General features: G+C 51.2%; 1 protein-coding gene across 6 annotated transcripts in view; it reads right to left on the reverse strand.

Moving 5' to 3' along the window:
• Positions 1-20,894, reverse strand: part of CHST15 (carbohydrate sulfotransferase 15) — an 86,252-nt gene that overhangs the window by 6,479 nt on the left and 58,879 nt on the right. For all 6 annotated transcript variants that reach the window (XM_003312814.6, XM_054659953.2, XM_009459440.5 and 3 more), the window contains exon 6: positions 7,058-7,214. In XM_003312814.6, the coding sequence (XP_003312862.1) occupies positions 7,058-7,214 (157 nt within the window). The remainder of the gene's footprint in view (positions 1-7,057; positions 7,215-20,894) is intronic.

Consider the following 20,894-nt stretch of genomic DNA (forward strand, 5'->3'; position numbering starts at 1 on the left):
CCCAACTTGACCTGGACCTTGACCTTGAGGGCAGGGACTGTGGCTTCTCCACCATTCCCTCCTTGCAAAGCCTGCACTCTGGCCCTCAACATGGTTCTCAGGTGCAACTGCTGAATACAGTGTTAACAATAAGACAATGAAAGATTGGGCAAAATATGTATAGATGCTAACTATTCTTTTCCCATTTCATTATTTTTCTAACCACGGAGGAGGATGGAGAGGAAGAAAAGCAATTAGAGTGGATAAGTTGCCTTCAAAATTCATTAGCTGTTTCCAACCCACACTTTGTTGCTACCTCACATGCCAGCTCAGAAAAAAGACCTCAAGCTGGGCCGAAACTAAAGAGAAAATGAGAACGTGCCGGTCTCAGAAATAAACATGCGTTGTCGCCTCCAACGCAGACGAATCATGACGAGACCAACTCGCTGTTAAGTCACCCGCCTCCCAGGGCTTTTCAGTTGTCTCCCTGGCAGGCTTGTAGGCCGTGCCTCGTAGAGGAGACCAGTCTGATGAGGTTTTTCTTTTCCAGAGAACGTGCCTTTCAACAGGAGAACTTTCCAGAAGGAAAGCAGCCAGGTGTTTGTGGCAGGCTGGGGTGTTTTAGAGCAGCTGTGGTATGTCCGAGCACCTGGCTGGGCACCTGCACCTGACAGATAGTTCTCTGAAACCTTGTTTGTGTCCATCCTCATGAGAGCCCCCTGTGCTGTCTCAGGTGGACACAGGCCTGCACCGCAGCACAGTCCTCCTCAGCAGGCAGGGCTGAGCCAGGAAGCGGAGGAAAAGAGGAAACCGCAGGGGCTGCAGGCGGGGAAGGCCTCCTGGCGCTCGGCCGCTTCTCCCGGGGCTAGCTCCCCTCCCGCTTTGTGCCTTCCCTCTGATCTATCTGCCCCAAAGGCCCCTCAATTCCCACCCCAACCCCCAGCCCCCTTGCCAGGCAGGGGGAGTGTGGTCACCTGAAGTGACAGTTTCTGGTGCAGGCAGTATCACTACTGCAACCATATGCACCATGAAGACAGGACAAAGACAGCCCCCAGCAGATTTTTTTTCCCCTCACCTTTTCCCGGTATAGGACAGAGAATCAAAATAGAACAAAAATAAAAAGGGTATTTAGGGCAAGTGCCCAATGTGCTTAAAATTAGAAAACATCAGAGCTGCAAGAAGCCTTTGAAGTTAACCGTGCCAGCTGATTCACCGACAGAAACACGGAGGTGCAGGGCAGGGCAGGGGGCTACTCAGGGTCAGTGGCCAATACCCTTGGAGCCAGGACCTGAAGCCAGGTCACCTGTGCTTGTGGAGCTTGTCCCCCATGCAGGGCCCCAGGGAAGAGCAATCCCCATCGAGAGCCAAGGCTGAGCTGAGCACAGTCCCAGTCCCCCCTTCTCCCCAGACAGGTACCTGGCCGAGCCTCTCCGTCCCCTACTAGGGATTTCAGTTGGGAGTCCCCAGCCAGCCTCCCCACTAGTCCCCATTCATTCATTTGGCAAATAAGCTGAGCTCGTGCCACCATGTGCCAGGCACCCTGCTAGGCAATGGTGATTTGCTGCTAACAGAAGTGGCCCTGGCCTCAGGGAGGCTGCAATCTCATGGAGACAGAGCTCAACTGGTAAAGAAACAGATCACCTTGTGATGCACACAATGGAGAAAAGGAGTGGGTGGAGAGAGAAGACAGTCAGAGTAAAGCAAGCCCTGGAGCAAGTCTCCCCCACCCCAGAGGGCACGAAGGAGGGAGTGGTGACAAGAGCCCTGGTGGCTCTCCAACCGGACCCCACAAACACCCACCTGGAGGGCCTGAGAAACACACCATGGCCCCGTCCCCAGAGTTTCTGATTCAGGAAGTCTGGGACTGGCAGAGCGTTTGCATTTCTGACAAGTTCCCAGGGGCTGTGGCTGCTGCTCATCCAGGCACCAGGCTTCTCGGGACCCTGCTCTGAGGCAGGCTCACTGGCCCCTCTGAGCAACCCCCAGGGTAGGGTGTGCTGCAGAACAGTGGCGGGGGCTGGCCAGAGGCAGAGGGGTCTGTGCTGCCCCTGTATCCAGGTGCCACAGGAAGGCGGTGAATGACTCCAGCAGGGTGTGCCGGGGCCCGGGGTGCCTTACAAAGCTGCCCTCCCAGGGCTGTGGCCGGGCTGGGATTCACATCTGGAGGGAAACCGGCTTCTCCTCCCAGAAATGAAAATTCACCTATATAAGGAGGGTTTCTGATTGCCTGGCTCTTTCTCTGGTGTGTGAGTTCTCCAGGGACTGAAGATTAAGGGACAATCTGTTACTGCTGCACCCCTCCTGTCCACTGAGCCTGCCCCTGGGGATCTCCTCTGAGCAGAGGCACCTGCTAAGCTACTGACTTGTCATCCTCAGCAAAACGCAAAATTGAACATAAAAGCCCAGGCCTCCTGCCAGCAAAACCCTTTGCTTTTAGGAGCCAGCTAGGGAAGGCAAAAACTCCCTGAGTGTCAAACGCCAGCAGATCCAGGATTGAACCTTGAGCCTGCCTGATACCAGCTATGGATGGGAGAACTAACCTCTGTGAGCCTCAGTCTTCCCATCTGTAAAACAGGGATGGATTTCAGGGGATCTCTAATGAGGCGATGCATTGAAAGGGCTTGGGACAGGGGCTGGCAGTAATGAACAAAGGTTAGATCCCACAGATGGAGTTTTAGAAACCTTTTATCACGAAGATTCAAGCATACACAACACAGGGAGGATCACGATGGCGCCCATGAACTTATGGCTCAGTTTCAGCTGTGCTCTCCAGTTCACGGTCGGAGTGCTGACCTGCAGCAGGAGGGCAGGGGCACACCCTCCCTTCTGTGTGGGAGAAACTATCCAAGGGCTTGCCCCCAGGGCACTGGATGGGAGTCGGCACGCTCTGCATGGTACAAAGTGCCCGGTAGCAAGCAGACTACACGTGCATATTAGATATTAGCTCTTCTGCAGCAAGAAACACTATTTAAAGCTATTAAAATAAACTGTGCCTTGGGTCAGGAGTACCCCCTGCCCTGCCTCTCCCTGCCCATCTAAACCCAGCCCAGCTTAAGCCGCTTCCTCCTAGGAGTCCCCAGTGCAAAGCCCACACCTGCCCCACTTTTCCCAGTCCTTTTCAGGCAGTCTCCTGCAGAGAGAACTCAGTGGTCCCAGGGCCTGCAGGGGAGGGCTCTGGCACCTTCTACGACCACATTAGCCGGATACCTTGCCCCTCACTGTCCTCATCTGCTGACAGTGACAATGACTGACTCCTGTCTTCCCACCCACCTATCGGGTTTGTTTTGAGAGTCACGCAGGATCACCAAGAGGAGAAAGTTTCAAAAGGCACAATGTGGTAGAAACGCCAAGGTGGAGACACAGGCCTCATTCCAAGCACACGACTGGTCACAGCACCGTCCTGCACCTTCTCCCTTGGACCAGGGCCTGCCATGCCATGGGTGCAGAGTAGCAACCACTGAAGATCAGATTGTTGGGGAAATGTTGAGGCCAAACACACATCTAGGGGAAGCTGGGTTAAAAGGCCTAGATTTGGGTCCTAGATCCTCTGTTTACTGGCTGTGACTCCAGAGGAAGGCTGCCTCCCTGAGCCTCAGTTTTCCCAGTAGGAAGCCCCAGGCATGGGAGGGCCTGTGTTAAGGTGTAGTGCCAGGTTGGTGCTGAGTCTACACTGGCTGAATCCATCACTTCCCATCCGTACTCTGACCAGCACACACAGCCTCCTCGGCAGGCTCCACCTGGTGGCTCTTGTCTACCAGGAGGCACTTGGGCAGAGAAGGGAGCCAGGCAAACTGGGTCACCTGGCCAGCTGGGGCCGGGAACCACCAATGCCTTCCTCCTCCTCATCCCTCCCTCAGTCAGGGTGCTGGCCTCAGACAAGCCTTGAAGGCCGTGCACCAAGCTCTTCCTTCCCTGAAAGGAGGCCCCTATCAAAGATGGGACAACACTCCTATTTGGTTCCTCTTGGATTTTCCTTGGACTTTTCCCTCAAGATTCATTCCTGGAGGGGTCCTGCACCCCCTGACCCTCGGGGGACAAAGGTGCACCCTTGCTTCCCACACTAAAGTAGGCAAATCCCCCAGCCATGCTTTAAATTCACCTGGAGACAGTCTCCTGACGATGTCACACATTTTGTTTGTAATTACAGTTGTTTAGGATTCCAATTATATCATTTAATAATGCTGGGGAATTTCCTCTCTTTGCTTTGCATTTATAAATATTGGCTGATTAAGTGAGAGCATGAGTGCCAGTCAAAGAAGTGAGCTCGGAGCCACGAATCCCTGTAAAGGGAAATTATCTCATGGTCATGCACTGGGGGAGACACAGCCAGGCCTGTCTGTTCAGATTCGCCTCTGTGCCCCCGGATCTTCAGAGATTAGGATGTACAGGGAGGGCACCTCTGCTCTGAGCATTTCATGGCCAGCTTCAGAGGAGGGGACAAGGAGGCAAGAATGGCCTTTCTGCTTCTGCTGTTTTCTCAAATGCCAAGCTGTTATATTTGGGGGCAGTGTGCCTTGAACCCCATCAATAGTGATGGCAGTTCAGCATCTTAGAAAGATGCCTGGTGCAATGGATTAAGGTGAGAAGGGGTCTGGGGAGGGGCTGTCTCCCAGAGAGAGGGAAGCTGTGCAGGTGGAGGTTGCAATGAAAGGGCCAGTGGCTGAATCAGGGCAATAGCAGAGGGTAGAACAGTGGAGCTCTCTAGAAATACTGGGAAAAAGAGGGAAAAGGACTCGTGGGTGGATTGAATCAGGCATGGTAGGATGATGGGGAAACCCAGTCCGCGAGCACGTTCCCCGATTTGTGTGCCAACCTCGGCATTTGACCCACAATAGCCCTGGCTCTGAGCTGCTGCTATTACTGTTTATGCCAGGACTGAAGGTCCTCCATGCGAGGCCTGCAGGATGGAAGAGCCACCTGCACCAGGAAAGTGTAGATGTGGCACGAAATGGGCCTGGCCTGAGTCACAGCTGCAACTTGATTCGTGTCTGTCAGCACACTGGGCACCCCTCTCTGCTCAGCATCATGATCAGTGCTGGAAGAAACCACAACCCCACCTTGAGGCATCATGCCAGCGCCCCTTTCCTCCTGCCAGCCCCAGCCCTGAGACCGCCCTCAGGGAGCTGCCTTGAGGATGGGGTGGGCTGCCCTGCCTGCTCTCTCAGACTCACTCCATAGGGGTCCAGGGCCAAGAGTCACAGCTGAGAGCGGTTCTGGGTCATGAAGCCGGGTCGACAAGCTGTGCTGGTCAAGCCACACACAAATAGAGTTTCTCCGAGACCCTGTGTCCCCTGTGACGGTGGCCACAGAGCCATTGAGTCATTCCCCCTTTGACAATCATGGCCCTCTCCCCGACTGCTCTCTTCATCAAACCCAAGCACAAACACGCACAGGTTTCCCGTTTCTCCGGGTCTCCATTTCCTTATGAAGGGTCTCCGTTTCCTTATGAAGGCTCCCTCCCGGGTTACATGAAACTTACGTTAAACAAGTATGTGTGCTTTCTCGCGTCTTTTATTATAGGTGCCTCAGCCATGAACATAGTAGTGAGATACTCCTTTTCCACTCCTACACTATCTTCTGCTTAAAACCCTCTGAGGGGTCCCATCTCTCTCAGGGTGATGTCTAGACTTCTTCTGAGGCTAGACCAGGTGGTGCGGCCCCACGTGCCATGCACCCAAGCCCCCTGCCTCAGTGCCCCCCATCTCCCACACCAGGCGGCTGGCTGCGTTCTGTATGGTAGGTGGTGCTGACCGCTGTGCCTCGGCACGCGCTGCTCTCAGTTCCCTGGCCAACTCTTCAGGCCTCAGCACAGACATTCCCTCTCCTAAGAACCTGCCTGAAGCCCTGTTCTCAGGTGGTTCTCTGGTGGCCAGAGCTCCCTGCCCAGCCTCCATCTTCTCTCCCCGCCAGCTGCACAGGAAGGCAAGGACCACAACTGTCCTGGCATTGCTGTGGCCCCAGGACCCAGCGTCATGCAGGGGACATAGTGGCAAGAATGAACGCAGGAATGCAAGACAGACCCATCACAACAGCCTGGTACAGCAGCATTATTACCCCATTGTATGACAAAGCAACTGAGTCTCAGAAAGGCTGAGACAACTGCCTAGAGTCACAGAGCCAGCAAATGGCCAAGCTGGAAACCTGACCCACACCAATGGCTGGTTCCAAAGTGTACTCCTCCTACCTGGCACCAGAGCAGGCTCTGGGGTTACCTGTGTCCCTGTGGCATCTTCCTTGCCAAACTACAAAGTCCAACAGGGCAGCCTGGAATCCCACCTGCTGCCCCTGCATGCTGCCTCCCAGATCCCACAGCCTCTGTAGTAAGAAAGAGGGGGCAGAGCCTCTTGGCCTGAAGTCCCACCACCTGGGGGCTTCCAAGACTCCACAGCAGGCCTGTTGGTGCCTTGCTACGCGAGACGCTGAGCAGAGCAAGGCTTGTAAAGCCACTCTGGAACACGCAGCAGCAATGCTCGCTGCATAAGCCCTGCTGTTGAAGTACACAGCCAGCCCAGGGAGCCCAGCATGGAAAACTATCCCGGGGCTAAAAGGTGCTGAATTCACCAATAACAGCTTTTTTGCATTCAAAAAGGCTAGAAATTTACAGACATAGTTCTGAAGGAAGAACAAGAGATACGATTGAGGAATCAACAGAAAATGTTTTTCAATTGAGACTCTGTCAAAGAAGCATTGAAAATCATTGATGGGTAATTTTTTAAACCAACAAAACAATCCACCGCTCAAGAGAATGCTCTTAAGGCAATTTGAGAGTTGGGTGTCCTCGTGTCTGCCGATTCTAATTGCCGGGTGTCTTGCTAAATGGTAATCTTCCTAAACGCACCCTCATCCTCCTGCTGAGGGAGGAGGGGGAGGTGGCAGGTGACCAGCAGGGAAGAAGGCAGGGAGCTAGACCAAGAGCCCATCAGTTTTCAGCTTTTACATCCATGAATAATGGGGAACAGCATTTGCACATTAAAACGCTTCTCTCTGTTCCTATGCTGAAACGCAAACCCACAATGCCGCTTGCATAATAACAACAAACCAGCTCCTTCTGCCAGGGGCCAGCTCGGGGGGTACGCACAGGCATGGCGTTGTTGAGGGTGTTGTTGTAGACGCAGGCGCGCAGTGAATAATCAAGCATGCAATTTTCAAACAGCTGCAGTGCTTCTGTCACTTTCTCATGGAAGTCGTCCGCGGATTTATTCGAACTTGCAAAGTAGAGATAGTCTGAGTACAACCTGTGAATAAAATAAATGCATATTTTTACCACCCATGAATGTGCAATCACACCATTTGGGCAACAATGAAAATCAGTGTACAATTACATTATCTAGTTTTCCTGATTGAAGCACAACCACCCTTCTTCTTTCCCTTGCAGATGAGCCACCTCCCTCATCCCTCCGAGCTCCTGCCCTTCTCGTGGCCACCTAAGCTCTTCCAGACCCAGACATGTCTATACTGGCCCCACACAAACCACCGGCCGCTTTTATGGTGTTGCTTGTTCTATCATCTCAGGCAACCTCTGTTTTCACAGTAACAGGGAGCTTCAAATAATACCAGATTACAAAAATGGTACACTAGCAAAGAGAAGCCATGAAAATTTTATGCACCTTCTCATTCCTCTCTCCTCTACTGAAGGGAACAAAAATAAGAGCATCTGTTGCTCTCACAATATTACAATTCCGCATGAAATTCCCACTCCTTTGCATACGCATTCCTGACATTGAAAAAAAAAATGATGAGATGTATCTTTCTAGGTTGGTAGGGACCTTGTTTTTAACACGATGTAAAAGCACCCCCACATATGCACAGGAATACCTGCAGACTTACACGTTTACCCATGGACACAGATCTGTTCCTAGACACCACGCACACGTATGGCAGAATGCTGCCACATGGGAACTGATCGTCTTCCTTGACCCACTTCAGGCTCCTCTGTATCCTCCTCCCAACTAGACCTCAACTTTTTTACCTCCAGGTCCATCTCTGCACCACCCTATTTTAGCAAGAATCCTGCTGTTAAATAAAATGTATGAGAGGCTACTGTTCTGGACTGAGCTTCTGCAATAGGCCCCCACAGGCCAGAACAGAGTCATGTGTGCTAGGTGCCACGTAATTGAACTGAACTCGGAATGGGCCAGTTTCCAAAAAACCAGGGGATACACAGCAACCAGTCAGACGTCCCCTTTGCTTTAACCCTAGAAGGAAAGTCACTCTGAAATGAACAATCCACTCTCCGTTGCCTGTTTTTGCTTCTTCAGCCCGTTTCTGCCTATAAAGCCAGAACCTGGCTGGGCCCACAGGAGCACCTTCGTATTACAGGAATGGGATGCTGCCCTGTTCATGGACCATGCTAATAAACACCAGTGAGATCTCTAAACTAAATTTGTCAAAATATTGTTTGTTGACACTGCTATGCTGGTTTAGCCAGAATCCCCCATCCTTGGTTAACTGACCACCCTTCTTATCTGATCAGGTTCCTAGTCCACCACCCCCAGGAGATGCCTGGCCACCTGGCCTGTCTCCAGCAAGAATCCCATCGGGTTGGTTTAGCCAGAATCCCCACCCCTTCCCCCTTGATGTTTCCCCTTAGTAATTTTCTAGCCACCAACCCCCTCGCCCTGCTCCTTGGCATTTCTTTTTTTTTTTTTTTTTTGAGACAGTGTTTCACTCTGTCCCCCAGGCTGGAGTACAGTGGCGTGATCTCAGCTCACTGCAACATCCGCCTCCTGGGTTCAAGCGATTCTCCTGCTTCAGCCTCCCGAGTAGTTGGGACTACAGGCGCCTGCCCACCAAACCTGGCTAATTTTTTTGTATTTTTCATAGAGATGGGGTTTCACCATGTTGGCCAGGCTGGTCCTGAACTCCTGACCTCAACTGATCCACCTGCCTCGGCTTTAAAATCCCTACTTTTCCTAGTTGTATTCGGAGTCTCTCTCCTCTACTGAAAAACTGTCATGGCAGTCCCTATACCTACCACAATGGTCCTGAAGAAGGCCTGCATTGCCATTTTAATAAATGTCAGGGCCAGGCACAGTGGCTCATGCCTGTAATCCCAGCACTTTAGGAGGCCGAGGTGGGAGGATCACTTGAACCTAGGAGTTCAAGTCCAGCCCAGGCAACATAGTGAAACCTTGTCTCTATTAAAAATACAAAAAATTAGCCAGGCGTGGTGGTGCGTGCCTGTAGTCCAGCTATTCTGGAGACTGAGGTGGGAGAATGACCTAAGCCCAGGAAGTTGAGGCTGCAGTGAGCCGTGATCATGCCATTGCACTCCAGCCTGGGCAATGGGAGTGAGAACCTCTCTCAAAAAAAAAAAAAAGAGGTGTTTTTATCTTCAACAGAACATTCAGGGTGTGAGTTTCCTACTCTTTTTTCTCCTCTATCTCTCCTTGCAGCCCTTTTTGTCTGTTTTCAACCTTCCTGCCATATGTCCCACTCTCTTCTTGCACACACACCTGCATCTCTGGGCCAAGGGTGAAACTGGGCTTATGAAAAACGTGGCCTACGTGGCTCTACAGGGTCACACTTCTCTCTCCTCAAAGCTCTATACTTTCTATTCCTTCAACTTCTCCAACCTGGCTTCCCCTCTTTCCAGGGAAGGCAATTCTGTGACTCTCATTCTGCACCCACGCATCCAGGTATCTGACATCCATATTTCCGTCTTCGTTTTTTTTTTTTTTTTTTTGAAGCGGAGTTTCGCTTTTGTTGCCCAGGTTGGAGTGGAATGGCGCAATCTCGGCTCACTGCAACCTCCGCCTCCCGGGTTCAAGCAATTCTCCTGCTTCAGCCTCCTGAGTAGCTGGAATTATAGGCGCCCGCCATCACACCCAGCTGATTTTTTGTATTTTTAGTAGGGACAGGGTTTCACTGTGTTGGCCAGGCTGGTCTCGAACTCCAGACCTCAGGTGATCCACCCACCTCAGCCTCCCAAAGTGCTGGGATTACAGGCGTGAGCCACCATGCCCAGCCGCCATCCATACTTCCAAACGCTCCCAGACCTTCAGCCACACACTATCCTGCAAAAACTGTGCTCCCTTATAGCAGGGTCTGTTGCAAATGCGCCTTCTCCACTGCCCTCTCCTCTAACTGAGGTCATGATATGAGGAGCAGCATTTCTTAGGGACAGGCCCAGAAGCTATCCACCTCCGTAGCCCGCCTTGGCACATCGGGTGCCTCTGACACAGCCCTCTAGAATTCATCCACGGCCAGTGTCCACAGAGGACACCTATTGGAAGCCTTGAGCGGTTGGAGATCTACCCACAGAGTTCCTAGAATCAAAACACCCACCAGAACAGGAGTGTTCCATCTACCACAGCCTGGCCAGCCAAACTGTCCAAAGGGACAGTCAGCAAAGGGGCTTGGTGGCCACTGAGTAGATTTCCCCAGATCCACACTCGCCTGAGAATATTCCCCAAGACAACACCACATCAGCTTATTACTGGTGTCCCCAACATCACCTGTGCTATTTTCCTTCTTCAGAATTAGAAGACACATCAAAACTGAAACACGGCATCTGTCGCCATAGGGTCGCTCATGGTTACTATGACCTAAATGGCTGGTCAATATATGCCAAAATCAGACACGTGTGAACCTTCAAGCAAGGTTTGGCTGTGTGCACTGAGGGGTGCCAGGTGGCAACTGGTCTGAGGGGTACCCTTCCTGGCTCACATATTTCCTATGAGTCCTGTCAATATTATGGCTCAGCCCAAGAAACTACGTCAATGAAAAGTAACAGATGCTTCTGAAACTGTCATAAAATCCCACGTTAAAAGAATTCGAAGCCCAGTTTTTACCAAAGATGCCCACAGAACTACCCAAATTGTTTGGTGGAACTGGAATTCCATCACATAAATTACCTCACACAAACCCAAACATTGGCTGAAGGTTTCCATACTGAGAATTTTCTTTGTGGTAATAACATTTCTTGCAGATATTTGGCTCATAAATAAACAAATGCACCTAAGCTTGTCTTGATTTTAAATACAAAGTCACTTCATGAGGAATCTGCTGATTCCATACAATTCTTCAGAGATCAAGAAGTAATCCCTAGGAAAAACTGGGACATACCTACTGTTCCAACCAGGCAAGCCCACCCCTAGCAGGTGAAACGGCTGATTTTCATCTGTTTGAGGTGGGTTAAAGTGAACTCACGTCCTGTGAGTCACATGTACAGCCTTTGAGAGCCAGGCCACGCTCCTTCCTCGGCTGGATGAAAAGAGATTCCTTTGGCCTCTCAGTCACCTCTGGGTACTTTGGATCTGCTCAGAGAATTGGCAGTGGGCTTTGGGAGCCCCTCGAACCCCACTGCGAGAAACTACGCTGGGTCCCTGGCATCCTGCTGTGTCACAGACATCTGAACAGGGACTAGATTCACCACAAGCCATGGCCACCATCTGGATTCCGTAGTTGGATGGATAGTGGACACCAAAGAATTATGTCCAAGTCTGAAGCCCAGCCCCTGTGAATGTGACGTTTCTTGGAAATAGGGTCTTTGCAGATGTCATTAAGTGCAGGATCTTAAGACGAGATCCTCCTCGATTTACAGTGGTCCCAAATCCAATGGCAGGTGTCCTTATAAAAAGAGGAGAGGACAGACAGCACCACAGAAAGACGGAGACAGAGCCTGGAGCGCGGTGTCTATGAGCCAAGGAACGCCAAGGACTGCTGGAGGCCACCAAGAGCTGGGAGCAGGGGATGGCTTTTATCCCTTAGGGCCACCAGAGGGAACCAACCCTGCAGACATCTTGATTTAGGACTTCTGGCCTCCAGAATCGTAAGAGACTACATTTCTGTTGTTTTAAGAAGCCAAGTTTGTGGTGATTTATTATGACTGCCCTAGGAAACCAGACAGATTTTAAACCCCAATTCTAAGGAAGACCAATTACTCCAAGGAGTTATTTTTGCCAACACCTCTCTGCCACCCTGAGACCCTGGAACAGTGGCCCTGAGGGTAGGGGAGGACTGGGGCCGTGTGGCCACGTTTCCCAGAAGGAAGCATGAAGGAAGGCAAATGCGGACAGGAGCACTTCCCTTCAGGGGAGCACTCAGGGGAGCACTGAGACGGGGGAGCACTGAGACGGGGGAGCACTGTGACGGGGGAGCACTGTGTGGGTTCTCCCCAAGAATTAAGCGAATGCTTCCTAAGATTGTCTTCAAGTAACAAAGCTATCATTTCCCCCTTGACTACTCTCCAGGGGAAAAGAGTGAGTTAATAATCTTGGGTGGGGGAAAGCCACTCGGATAGGTTAAAGCCACTCAGAAAATGCTGAGAACAGCAAACATATCAAGAACAAGTATCCACTGGACGTCAAAAGGCCGGACAGGCACACTGTGGAACAAGATGAAACGTACAGAAACAAACTGAAATGTCTACCTTTTAGTCTTCAAAATCCACTATCCCATGAGGAAGTGGGGGAAGGAGACCAGTGGAATGGAAAACACACAGCTCACGACGAATCATCACAGAACTGCAGGGGCACGGATGCAACCCCAGGATGCATTAACAGAGGCACGGCATGAGGAATGTGGGAGGGTGGAGCCAGGCGACAGGCAGCTCACGGCCTCAGCGGACGCTTGCTTTCAGTGCTGGGCACCAAACCTGGCTGCTCTCCCTGGAGATGCAAAAACTCAGCAGGAAGGAGCCCAGTCCCGAACTCCTGAAGGACTGACCAGCGGGCAGAAGGTTTGGGAAGAAAGCCTGGTTGCAGGCAAGGGGAAATACCTCCAGTCAGGGCAGGCTAACACGAGGGGATCGTCCTAGAAGGCAGGAGCAGCCTAGGCTGGAGGGAAGGAGGGCTCCAGGATAGCGTGGGGGCCAGGGGACCTGATACCCTCCCAGCCCTGAGTTTCAGGGCTGCCCAGCCCCCTCCAGCTGAGCCACCTCATTTTCTTACTCTCAAACCATCCCGAACAGATGGGTATTACATTTGGCCAGGACTGTTTCCAACGACAATTCCAAATATAAGTCCAAATGCATTCCAGGCCTTCTGTGCTGCGGTTATTTTAGAAGGCTGTCGGCGCGGCCCCTCACACTGGGCCTGTGCTCATGGGGTACTGCTCAGCCCCTTTCCTGTGCAGTGCAGGGGTCCTGGGACCCCTGGAGGAGCGGTGGGATGGGAAATGTATGTTAGGGGGCATAGGGCTCCATCAATCCAGTGCCTCTGAAAGTGACCATGTCTCTCCCCAAGGGACAAAGGAGAGGCCAGCAGTGGGCAAGGCCCTACTATGTAAAATCTGGATGATTACCCAAGACCACTGCTGAATTCATTCAGGGACACTTACAGGGTGCTGTTCTGAGCCAGCGAGCAGAGGTTGGTGAGTTGATCACTATTAAAGCGGGAGCTGCTGCGGCTCCTCCTGACAGGGCTCTGTGTGATTGCTTTCCGGGTTTAGTACCTGCAATGTTCTCAGTTTCCACTCCTGATGTGGATGCTGGGGGGTAGGGAGGGCCACCACCACCATGCCCTGTACAGGGTGCTGCATGCATGCTCTGCGTCTATCTTCACAACCCCATAATGAGATGTGGGCCACCACATTTTATTGGGGGAGAAGGCTGACACTAGAGAGGTTAAGGAGTTTGCCCATGGTCACGCAGCCCAGGAAGCTCCAGGGCAGGGCTGGGACCCAAACCAACCCAGGCCTGCCTGACCCCAAAGCCGCTCACCCAGCTGGATGTGGCCCCTGCCCTCCGAGCTTAGGCAAGGAGACGAATCCACGGCTGACTAGAGTGGGTGCTGGCCGTCTGCACTGATAGTTTCGGGTTTTGTTTGTTTAGGTGTTTTTATTATTTTAGGTGCACAGTGATTTGGAAGAGAAAGTCAATTCTACTCCAGAACTACTTAATAAGTCACAGGAGACTGATAAACAATTACAAATGTAATAGAGTGGCAAATAAACACTTAGGATAAACGTGAGGAACTCCAATGCCACGGTCAGGAACAGCAAATGTGTTTACGGAACATCACATCGGGCATCTAGAAAAGTGACAGCAACAGCAAAAGGGAATTCAGGCATCTATCATGAAGCCGGAACACACTGCAGGATCTTGTATCTCTTGGAAAAGCTAATATTCCTTGGTGATTGCAATAGCTCATTAGAGTTTGACGGTTCCAGTTCCTAAGTGATGATGTGGTTGTTCATCGGCCTGGCCTCTATGTGGAGAACTCTGCAGGACCTGGCTCCAAGGCCACTAGTTTGGGAAAACCTCTCTCCATAGTGGGTTCCTCCTCCTTTTGTATTTTTGTTCCTATCGTTTTTATATTGAGAAATGATCCACGTACCGTAGCATCCACCCATTTAATGTGAACAATTCACCAGTTTTTAGTATACACCACACAGCTGTGTGAACACCACCACTCCCCAGTCCCAAGATGTTTTCATCACCCTGATGAGCGACTGCTGGTTCTAACACAGCAGTTCCCACAGGGACTCATGTCAGAAGTCACTGAGATCACCCAGCTCAAAAGGCACCCAAACGCACAAGCTTCAATCTCAGCTTCAGCTCAGACAAGGGCAGGCGCTTGGTGGCCTTGAGCTCTGACATGTCCTCCAGTTACTGCTCCACGCATGGGACTTCTCAGAGGGCCACCTTTGAGAAAAGATCCCAAGCTGGTGCTGAAGTTGCAGGCGGCTGGGAGCAGGTGACCATCCCTGGGCTGGCTCACCCCGGTGACGCTGGCCCCACCTCCCCATGCTCCTCAAACACCCCCCAACCCCCCAGCTGGCTCCTCAATGACAGTTACCGGAACGGCCACATTTCCTCAGGCAGGAGGACCCGAGATGGGGACACACTCATGTCCTCCAATTCACCCTCAACAACATCTTGCAGTGCTGTGGCCACGTGAGGGTTGTAATGAGAGGGAGCCAGGGCACCTGGCCTTGTTATTCTCCATTTGCTGGCATCTGAATTTAAATCACTGATCAATAATTCCCAGCCTGTGATATGGTGCCATCAATAATGATTATATTTTTTTTTCCTACCAGGAAAAAAAGGCCATTTAATGTAGCTGAGATGGAGCCCTTTTGTTCCACTGAATCACAAACTGTGACTGTCTCATCAGGAGGCTGGATGAGACAGGACTGGCCAGGCCAGCTGATCTGGAGGGAATGTCCAAGGTCACCTTAGACTGAACACAGGGGTGACACTGGTGAGGCTCATTTTCTGCCAGTTACAAACATCCATGTTTGGACCTAAAAACGCCCAAATGAATGACAGGTGCCCTGTTTGTTGGGGCCATTCTATTTCCTACCAGGCCCTAGGTTCCTTGTGCATGAGTGGGGTTCCCAGCCCCTCTTTGTTCCTTCCAGAGCATCCAATCACAGGGCCCCGGTAACTGTTCACAGACTGGGAGGCAGCACTTCTCAGAGGCGACACCAAGCATCCCTGACATCTCCGAGCCTGGCGTGGTTTACAAAGCACCTTCTCGTGATTCACCAGTGACTCTCATGGCAGATGTTTCTACAAGCAAGAAAACTGGGGTGCACTGAGGATTGGCGGGCTACCCCTGGTTATAAAGCCAGGCGCAGGGTGTGGGCCCCTCACTGCAGGGCAATGGCCACTGCACACCGGGGCGGGGCCAGTATGTGACATGTGCTGCCACCCCCTCCTTCAACAGCATCAACCTCACTAAGCAGCCCAGAACTCCGGGTGAGACAGGTCCCTGAACTGTGGCTGCCCCAGGGTCGTTTCTAAGTGCCCTCCCTGATCCCAGCCCAGCGGGCACACATCTCACCTTAGGATCTCTGCAGATACAGACACAACGGAGCTCTTTTTCCCTACAGTGTTCCTCCTGCTCGGAACCGTCCTTTCCAAACAATCGTGTGGGAATACACAGGACTGCCAAGGACTTCACAAACATTTCCCCAAAACATAAACAGTGTTCAACACTTCGGAGTTTTCAGCTTGGTGGTTTTTCTCCCACCAATAACAAGATGTGGCGCCTCACCAGGCAGTCCCTCCTGAACAGTCTTCAGAGAACCCCTTCACAAAGACCCGAGCTGTCCTTCTGGCCTGGGTGCTGCCAGCTCTCCCTCCCCGCTCTGTGATCGAGGCCAACCCCCTTGACCTCAGGTGGCTCAACAGCTCAGTCCTATTAAAGTGACCTCCTGCCGCTTCCAGGGCCCATATCAAGGTGTGTCAACAGGCAGCTTCTGGGAAGCAAAATGCCTGAACCCACCAGGAATCAATAGGCAGCTTCAATAAAGACACTGCACTACAGTAGTCCTCACAAGGACCCTTGTAATTCTTAATCTTCCAAAATCTTAGAGAAAAGGAAAGAGTGAGAGCTGGAGGGAGAGGTGAGAAAGAGAAATCGATCCGTGGCTATTGCTGCAACCTCTACACCCCCACGGCTTTCTCCTCATTCCGTCTCTTCTCCACAGAGGCGTTCTCCTAATTTCCCTTTGAGATGGTTTAAATCAATAATGAATCCCTCAGTGCTAGGAACAGCCTGCGTTTTAATCCTTGTGCAAATCTGTTCTAGAGAAAACATCGCATGACATTCCCAGTGCCAGGCTCTCTTCTGATTGAGAACACATCCAGGGCTTTCAATCAGTGCTTCTAGGGGCTGGGGGAAGTTGAGCTGTTTGGAGAAGGGCTTCCGGTGCTGCCTGAATAGCAAGAGAGATTCTCAAGTCAAAGTTCCGCTGCGGTTCGAAGGCATGAATCCGGCTCAGCTCCCTTCTGTGTGTGCTGGCTTTTGCCCTAGGGCGGGCATCCTGCTTCCTCTGATGTGGAAGTAGGTGAATGAGGTGCATCCAGGCTTAGGCATCCACAAATACCGGGTCCTTCCTATTTACAGAGCTTTGCAAAACTGGGGAGCCATCCTGCTAATAACTCACAGCCCAGTCCCTCCTGGGAACGAGCCTCAGCTGAAGAGACCACCAGCGGCAACCAAGGTTAAGCCTCCACAGGTGGTCCTGTCCAATGATGGGTGGATGGGAGAAGCCTCACCCAGAGATAGCTCTGAGGGGCTGCCCCAGCTCAGTCATTTACATGAAGCCTGGCCCCACTCCCTCAACTAGACAGAGGCTCCATGAGAGCAAACGGGATGGATTTTCCTCTCCTATGTACAGCTTGCATCTAGCACATCAAGGGTGTTCAATAAATACAGCCAGGCGTCACTTAACAGCAGGGATATATATGTTCTGAGAAATGCGTCAGTAGGTGATGTCATTATGTGAATGTCATAGAGTGTTCACAGAAACCCAGATGGCACAGCCCCCTACACACCTAGGTGGCGAGGTACAGCCTACTGCTCCTATGCTGTCAGCCTGTACCGCAGGAATCCTGTGAGCAGTTGTAACATAAGAGTTAGAATTTATGTATTGAAGCATAGAAAAGGCACAATGAAAACACGGGATTATAACTTTATGGGGCCACCATCATATATGGGGTCCACTGTTGACCAAAACTTGGTTATGTGGTTTGCAACTCTGGGGAGTGAGTAAATGAGTGATCAGTTTATTGTTATTATTAGTAATAACTGATACCTAATCATAATAATGGTTACATATTTTCCATTTGTCAAGCACTGTTTAAACACGTTACTACAAATATTAAGTCATTTAACTCTCACTACCCTGGAGGTAGGACTATCTTCCCCCATTTTACCGATGAGAAAATAAGGCACAGAGAGGTTAAGTTTCTTGTCCTAGTTTACAGAGCAGTAAGTGACAGGGCTGGGGTTCCAATGCCTGTGTTCCTGCCACCATGACCCCGGTACACCTCCCAGACACTCAGCGGGTGAAAGCTGTGCACCACCCTCAGGCCCCCTCACACACTCTGCAGACAGAGTGAAACTGATGAAACCAGGATTCCTGCCCAAATGTTCAGCCCTGCTATTCCTCTGTGTCCCCATGAGTGACTGCCTATAACAGAATCCATTTCATTAAAAGCCTGCTTCCTTTCCTAGTTTATCGTCATAACTGAATCATTTGACCAGTCCAACGGGTTGTTTAAAAAATCCGTTTATATAAGCAGATGAAGAAAAGAACTAGCCAGGTTCCAAGACTCCAGGGGTTTGGGTCAAAATCGAGTTTGAATTCTTCACCGAGCTGAGTTCTCCTTCCCTTTGGACTCATCATCACAGAATGGGAAAATGAACCATTCCTGTGGTGGGTTGTTTCTGGGCATTGCATTAAGACTACACACAGAATCAAACCCCAAACATAGACACTGTAAAATCCTTAACAGATGGTACATGACCCCACTCCAAATGTCCCTTGAATAAAAGAGGAATGCAACTAGGTTGGAGGTGCCAGCACCTTCCATGCATTTTTCACATTTAATGGGGGCTATAACTGCCTCTGAATTAAGAGACAAACACTATCAACTGTCTCACAAATGAAGAGGCAGGAGGCTAATGTGAGGTGCGTTTGAAAAGAATAGTCTTTACCACTTACGAATGGGATTAAATAAAGAAAAATTCTGCTTGCAATTGGTGGCTTCTTTTTAATTAACTGGCCCAATTAAGCATAGGAATGCATCAAGCTAGTTTTAAATTGTCATGATCTCTTACAGAGAGGAAACTGGAACATGAATTCTTGGCTGGCTTCTTTGGCCATATGAACCATCCCGTCCACTTGTTTCCATTATTCCTCTGTTCTCCTCCAGAAAAAAAAAAAAAAAAAATGGACTTGCCACTTGAATCCTTCTCTGGAAATTTAAAAGTGATTTGACTTTGCTTAAAATTCCAACATTTTCAAACCCTCTACTTTGGATCAATTATAGAAGTAAAGACTGAATGTGAACCTAAAACTAAAAATAAAAGTGGTATTTCCCCTCTCCAAGCCAATTTATAGAAGGAAAAGAACAACTTGGACCAATCCAACTTGCAGCCAGCAACCCCCAAAATCTCCTGCTTACAGAAGTGCAAGGTCACAGAACAGGGCTAATGGCCCAGGATCCCGTTAGACTAATGGAACTTGGGCTCAGAGTGTTTGTTTCTTCAAGAGTGACCTAAACACACAGTATTTATCATCCTTTCTGGCTGAGATGGGAAACGCGCCAGCCATTTCAGATAGGCCATGGGTCATGGGCTTCGAAAAAGAAGAAATTCCTATTGTTACTTATTTTTATAAATGTTTAAGAAGAAATGAAACAGCTGCTATGTCAGTAACTTACACAGAAAATATGCACATAAACACACTTCCTCTGCCACTAGAGCTGGGATCAAGCTGGAAGCTACTCTCCTGGCTGCAAAGCCCAGGCCCATTTCCTGAGGATCAGGTGCAGAATGGGAGGTGGCTGACTCCTAGGACGGTCCTCAGTGATCCCTGGTTCTTGGTATTCACACCCTGTAGTATCTTCCCATTGAGTGTGGCTAGACCTCATGACTCACTTCTAACCAACAGAATATGGCAATGACGATGGGATTTCACACTCATGACTAGGTTAGAAAAAATCGTGACTTCTAATCTGCTAGCAGACGCTCTAGCTTGCTGGCTTGGATAAAGCCTGCAGCCATACCGGAGAGGCCCTGTGGTGAGGTATTGAGGGTAGCCTCTCGCCAAAAGCCAGCAAAGATGTGAAGTTCCTCATTCCAACAGCTCTTGAGGTGCTGAATTCTGCCCACAACCATGTGTGCTTGGGAGCAGGTCCTTCTGCAGTCAAGCACATTGACGAGCCCCAGCCTGATGACAGCTAGGTCACAGCCTCATGAGAGACCTTAAGTAGAGGACCCAGTAAAGCTGCACCCAGGTTCCTGACCCCCAGAAACTGTTTGAAGCTGCTAAGTTTTGGCAAACTTTTTCTGCAGCAGTACTAATTAGTACAGCAGGCAATGCAAGGCCTGGGTCAGCGTCCTAACACACGCTGCTGCCCTGGCATCCTGCCCTTCTCCTCAGCACCAGGACATGAGCCATGACAAAGCCGCCGCCCACTTCTCTGATAAAGCACCAGCTCCCAGGGGGTAGGCACTGGGTCGCCACTGTTGTTCACCAGGGCACGTATGCTCAGTACCCAGCACAGCACCCAGCCTGTGGCAGGGGCTGAATATGTGTTTGAATTGACCAACTATTTCTGTTAGGCTGAGGACCAGGGAGGCAAGAAGCTTTCACATTCAGTTCCTAGGATACACAGAGTATTTGTTATTAAAAGAAGAAAACATGGTGACTACTTGGGGGGACCATGCTGTGAACTGTGAGCCTCCTTCTAGCTGGCAGACTCAGGCTGGGGTAAGAGAGAAGAGTTTGGCAGGTCTTGCTCCTAGCTGAGCTGCTTGCACCTGCACAGTGCTGCTGTCTTCTGTTCCAGCACTCACCTTTGTGGTGTTGGTGTCCGCAGAGGTGGGACCAGAACTCCAGGAAGAAAGAAACATACTCAGGGACCCTGGCTCCACCCCTAACAGGGACCCTGGCTCCACCCCCTAACAGGGACCCTGGCTCCACCCCCTAACAGGGACCCTGGCTCCGCCCCCTAACAGGGACCCTGGCTCCGCCCCTAACAGGGACCCTGGCTCCGCCCCCTAACAGGGACCCTGGTTCCACCCCTAACAGGGACCCTGGCTCCGCCCCCTAATAGGGACCCTGGCTCTACCCCCTAACAGGGACCCTGGCTCCACCCCTAACAGGGACCCTGGCTCCACCCCTAACAGGGACCCTGGCTCCGCCCCCTAACAGGGACCCTGGCTCCGCCCCCTAACAGGGACCCTGGTTCCACCCCTGACAGGGACCCTGGCTCTACCCCTGATAGGTACCCTGGCTTCATCCCCTAACAGGGACCCTGGCTCCACCCCCTAACAGGGACCCTGGCTCCACCCCCCAACAGGGACCCTGGTTCCACCCCTAACAGGGACCCTGGCTCTACCCCTGATAGGTACCCTGGCTTCATCCCCTAACAGGGACCCTGGCTCCACCCCCTAACAGGGACCCTGGCTCCGCCCCTAACAGGGACCCTGGCTCCGCCCCCTAATAGG

This window comes from Pan troglodytes, chromosome 8 (assembly GCF_028858775.2).
Source record: "Pan troglodytes isolate AG18354 chromosome 8, NHGRI_mPanTro3-v2.0_pri, whole genome shotgun sequence".
Classification (NCBI taxonomy): domain Eukaryota; kingdom Metazoa; phylum Chordata; class Mammalia; order Primates; family Hominidae; genus Pan; species Pan troglodytes.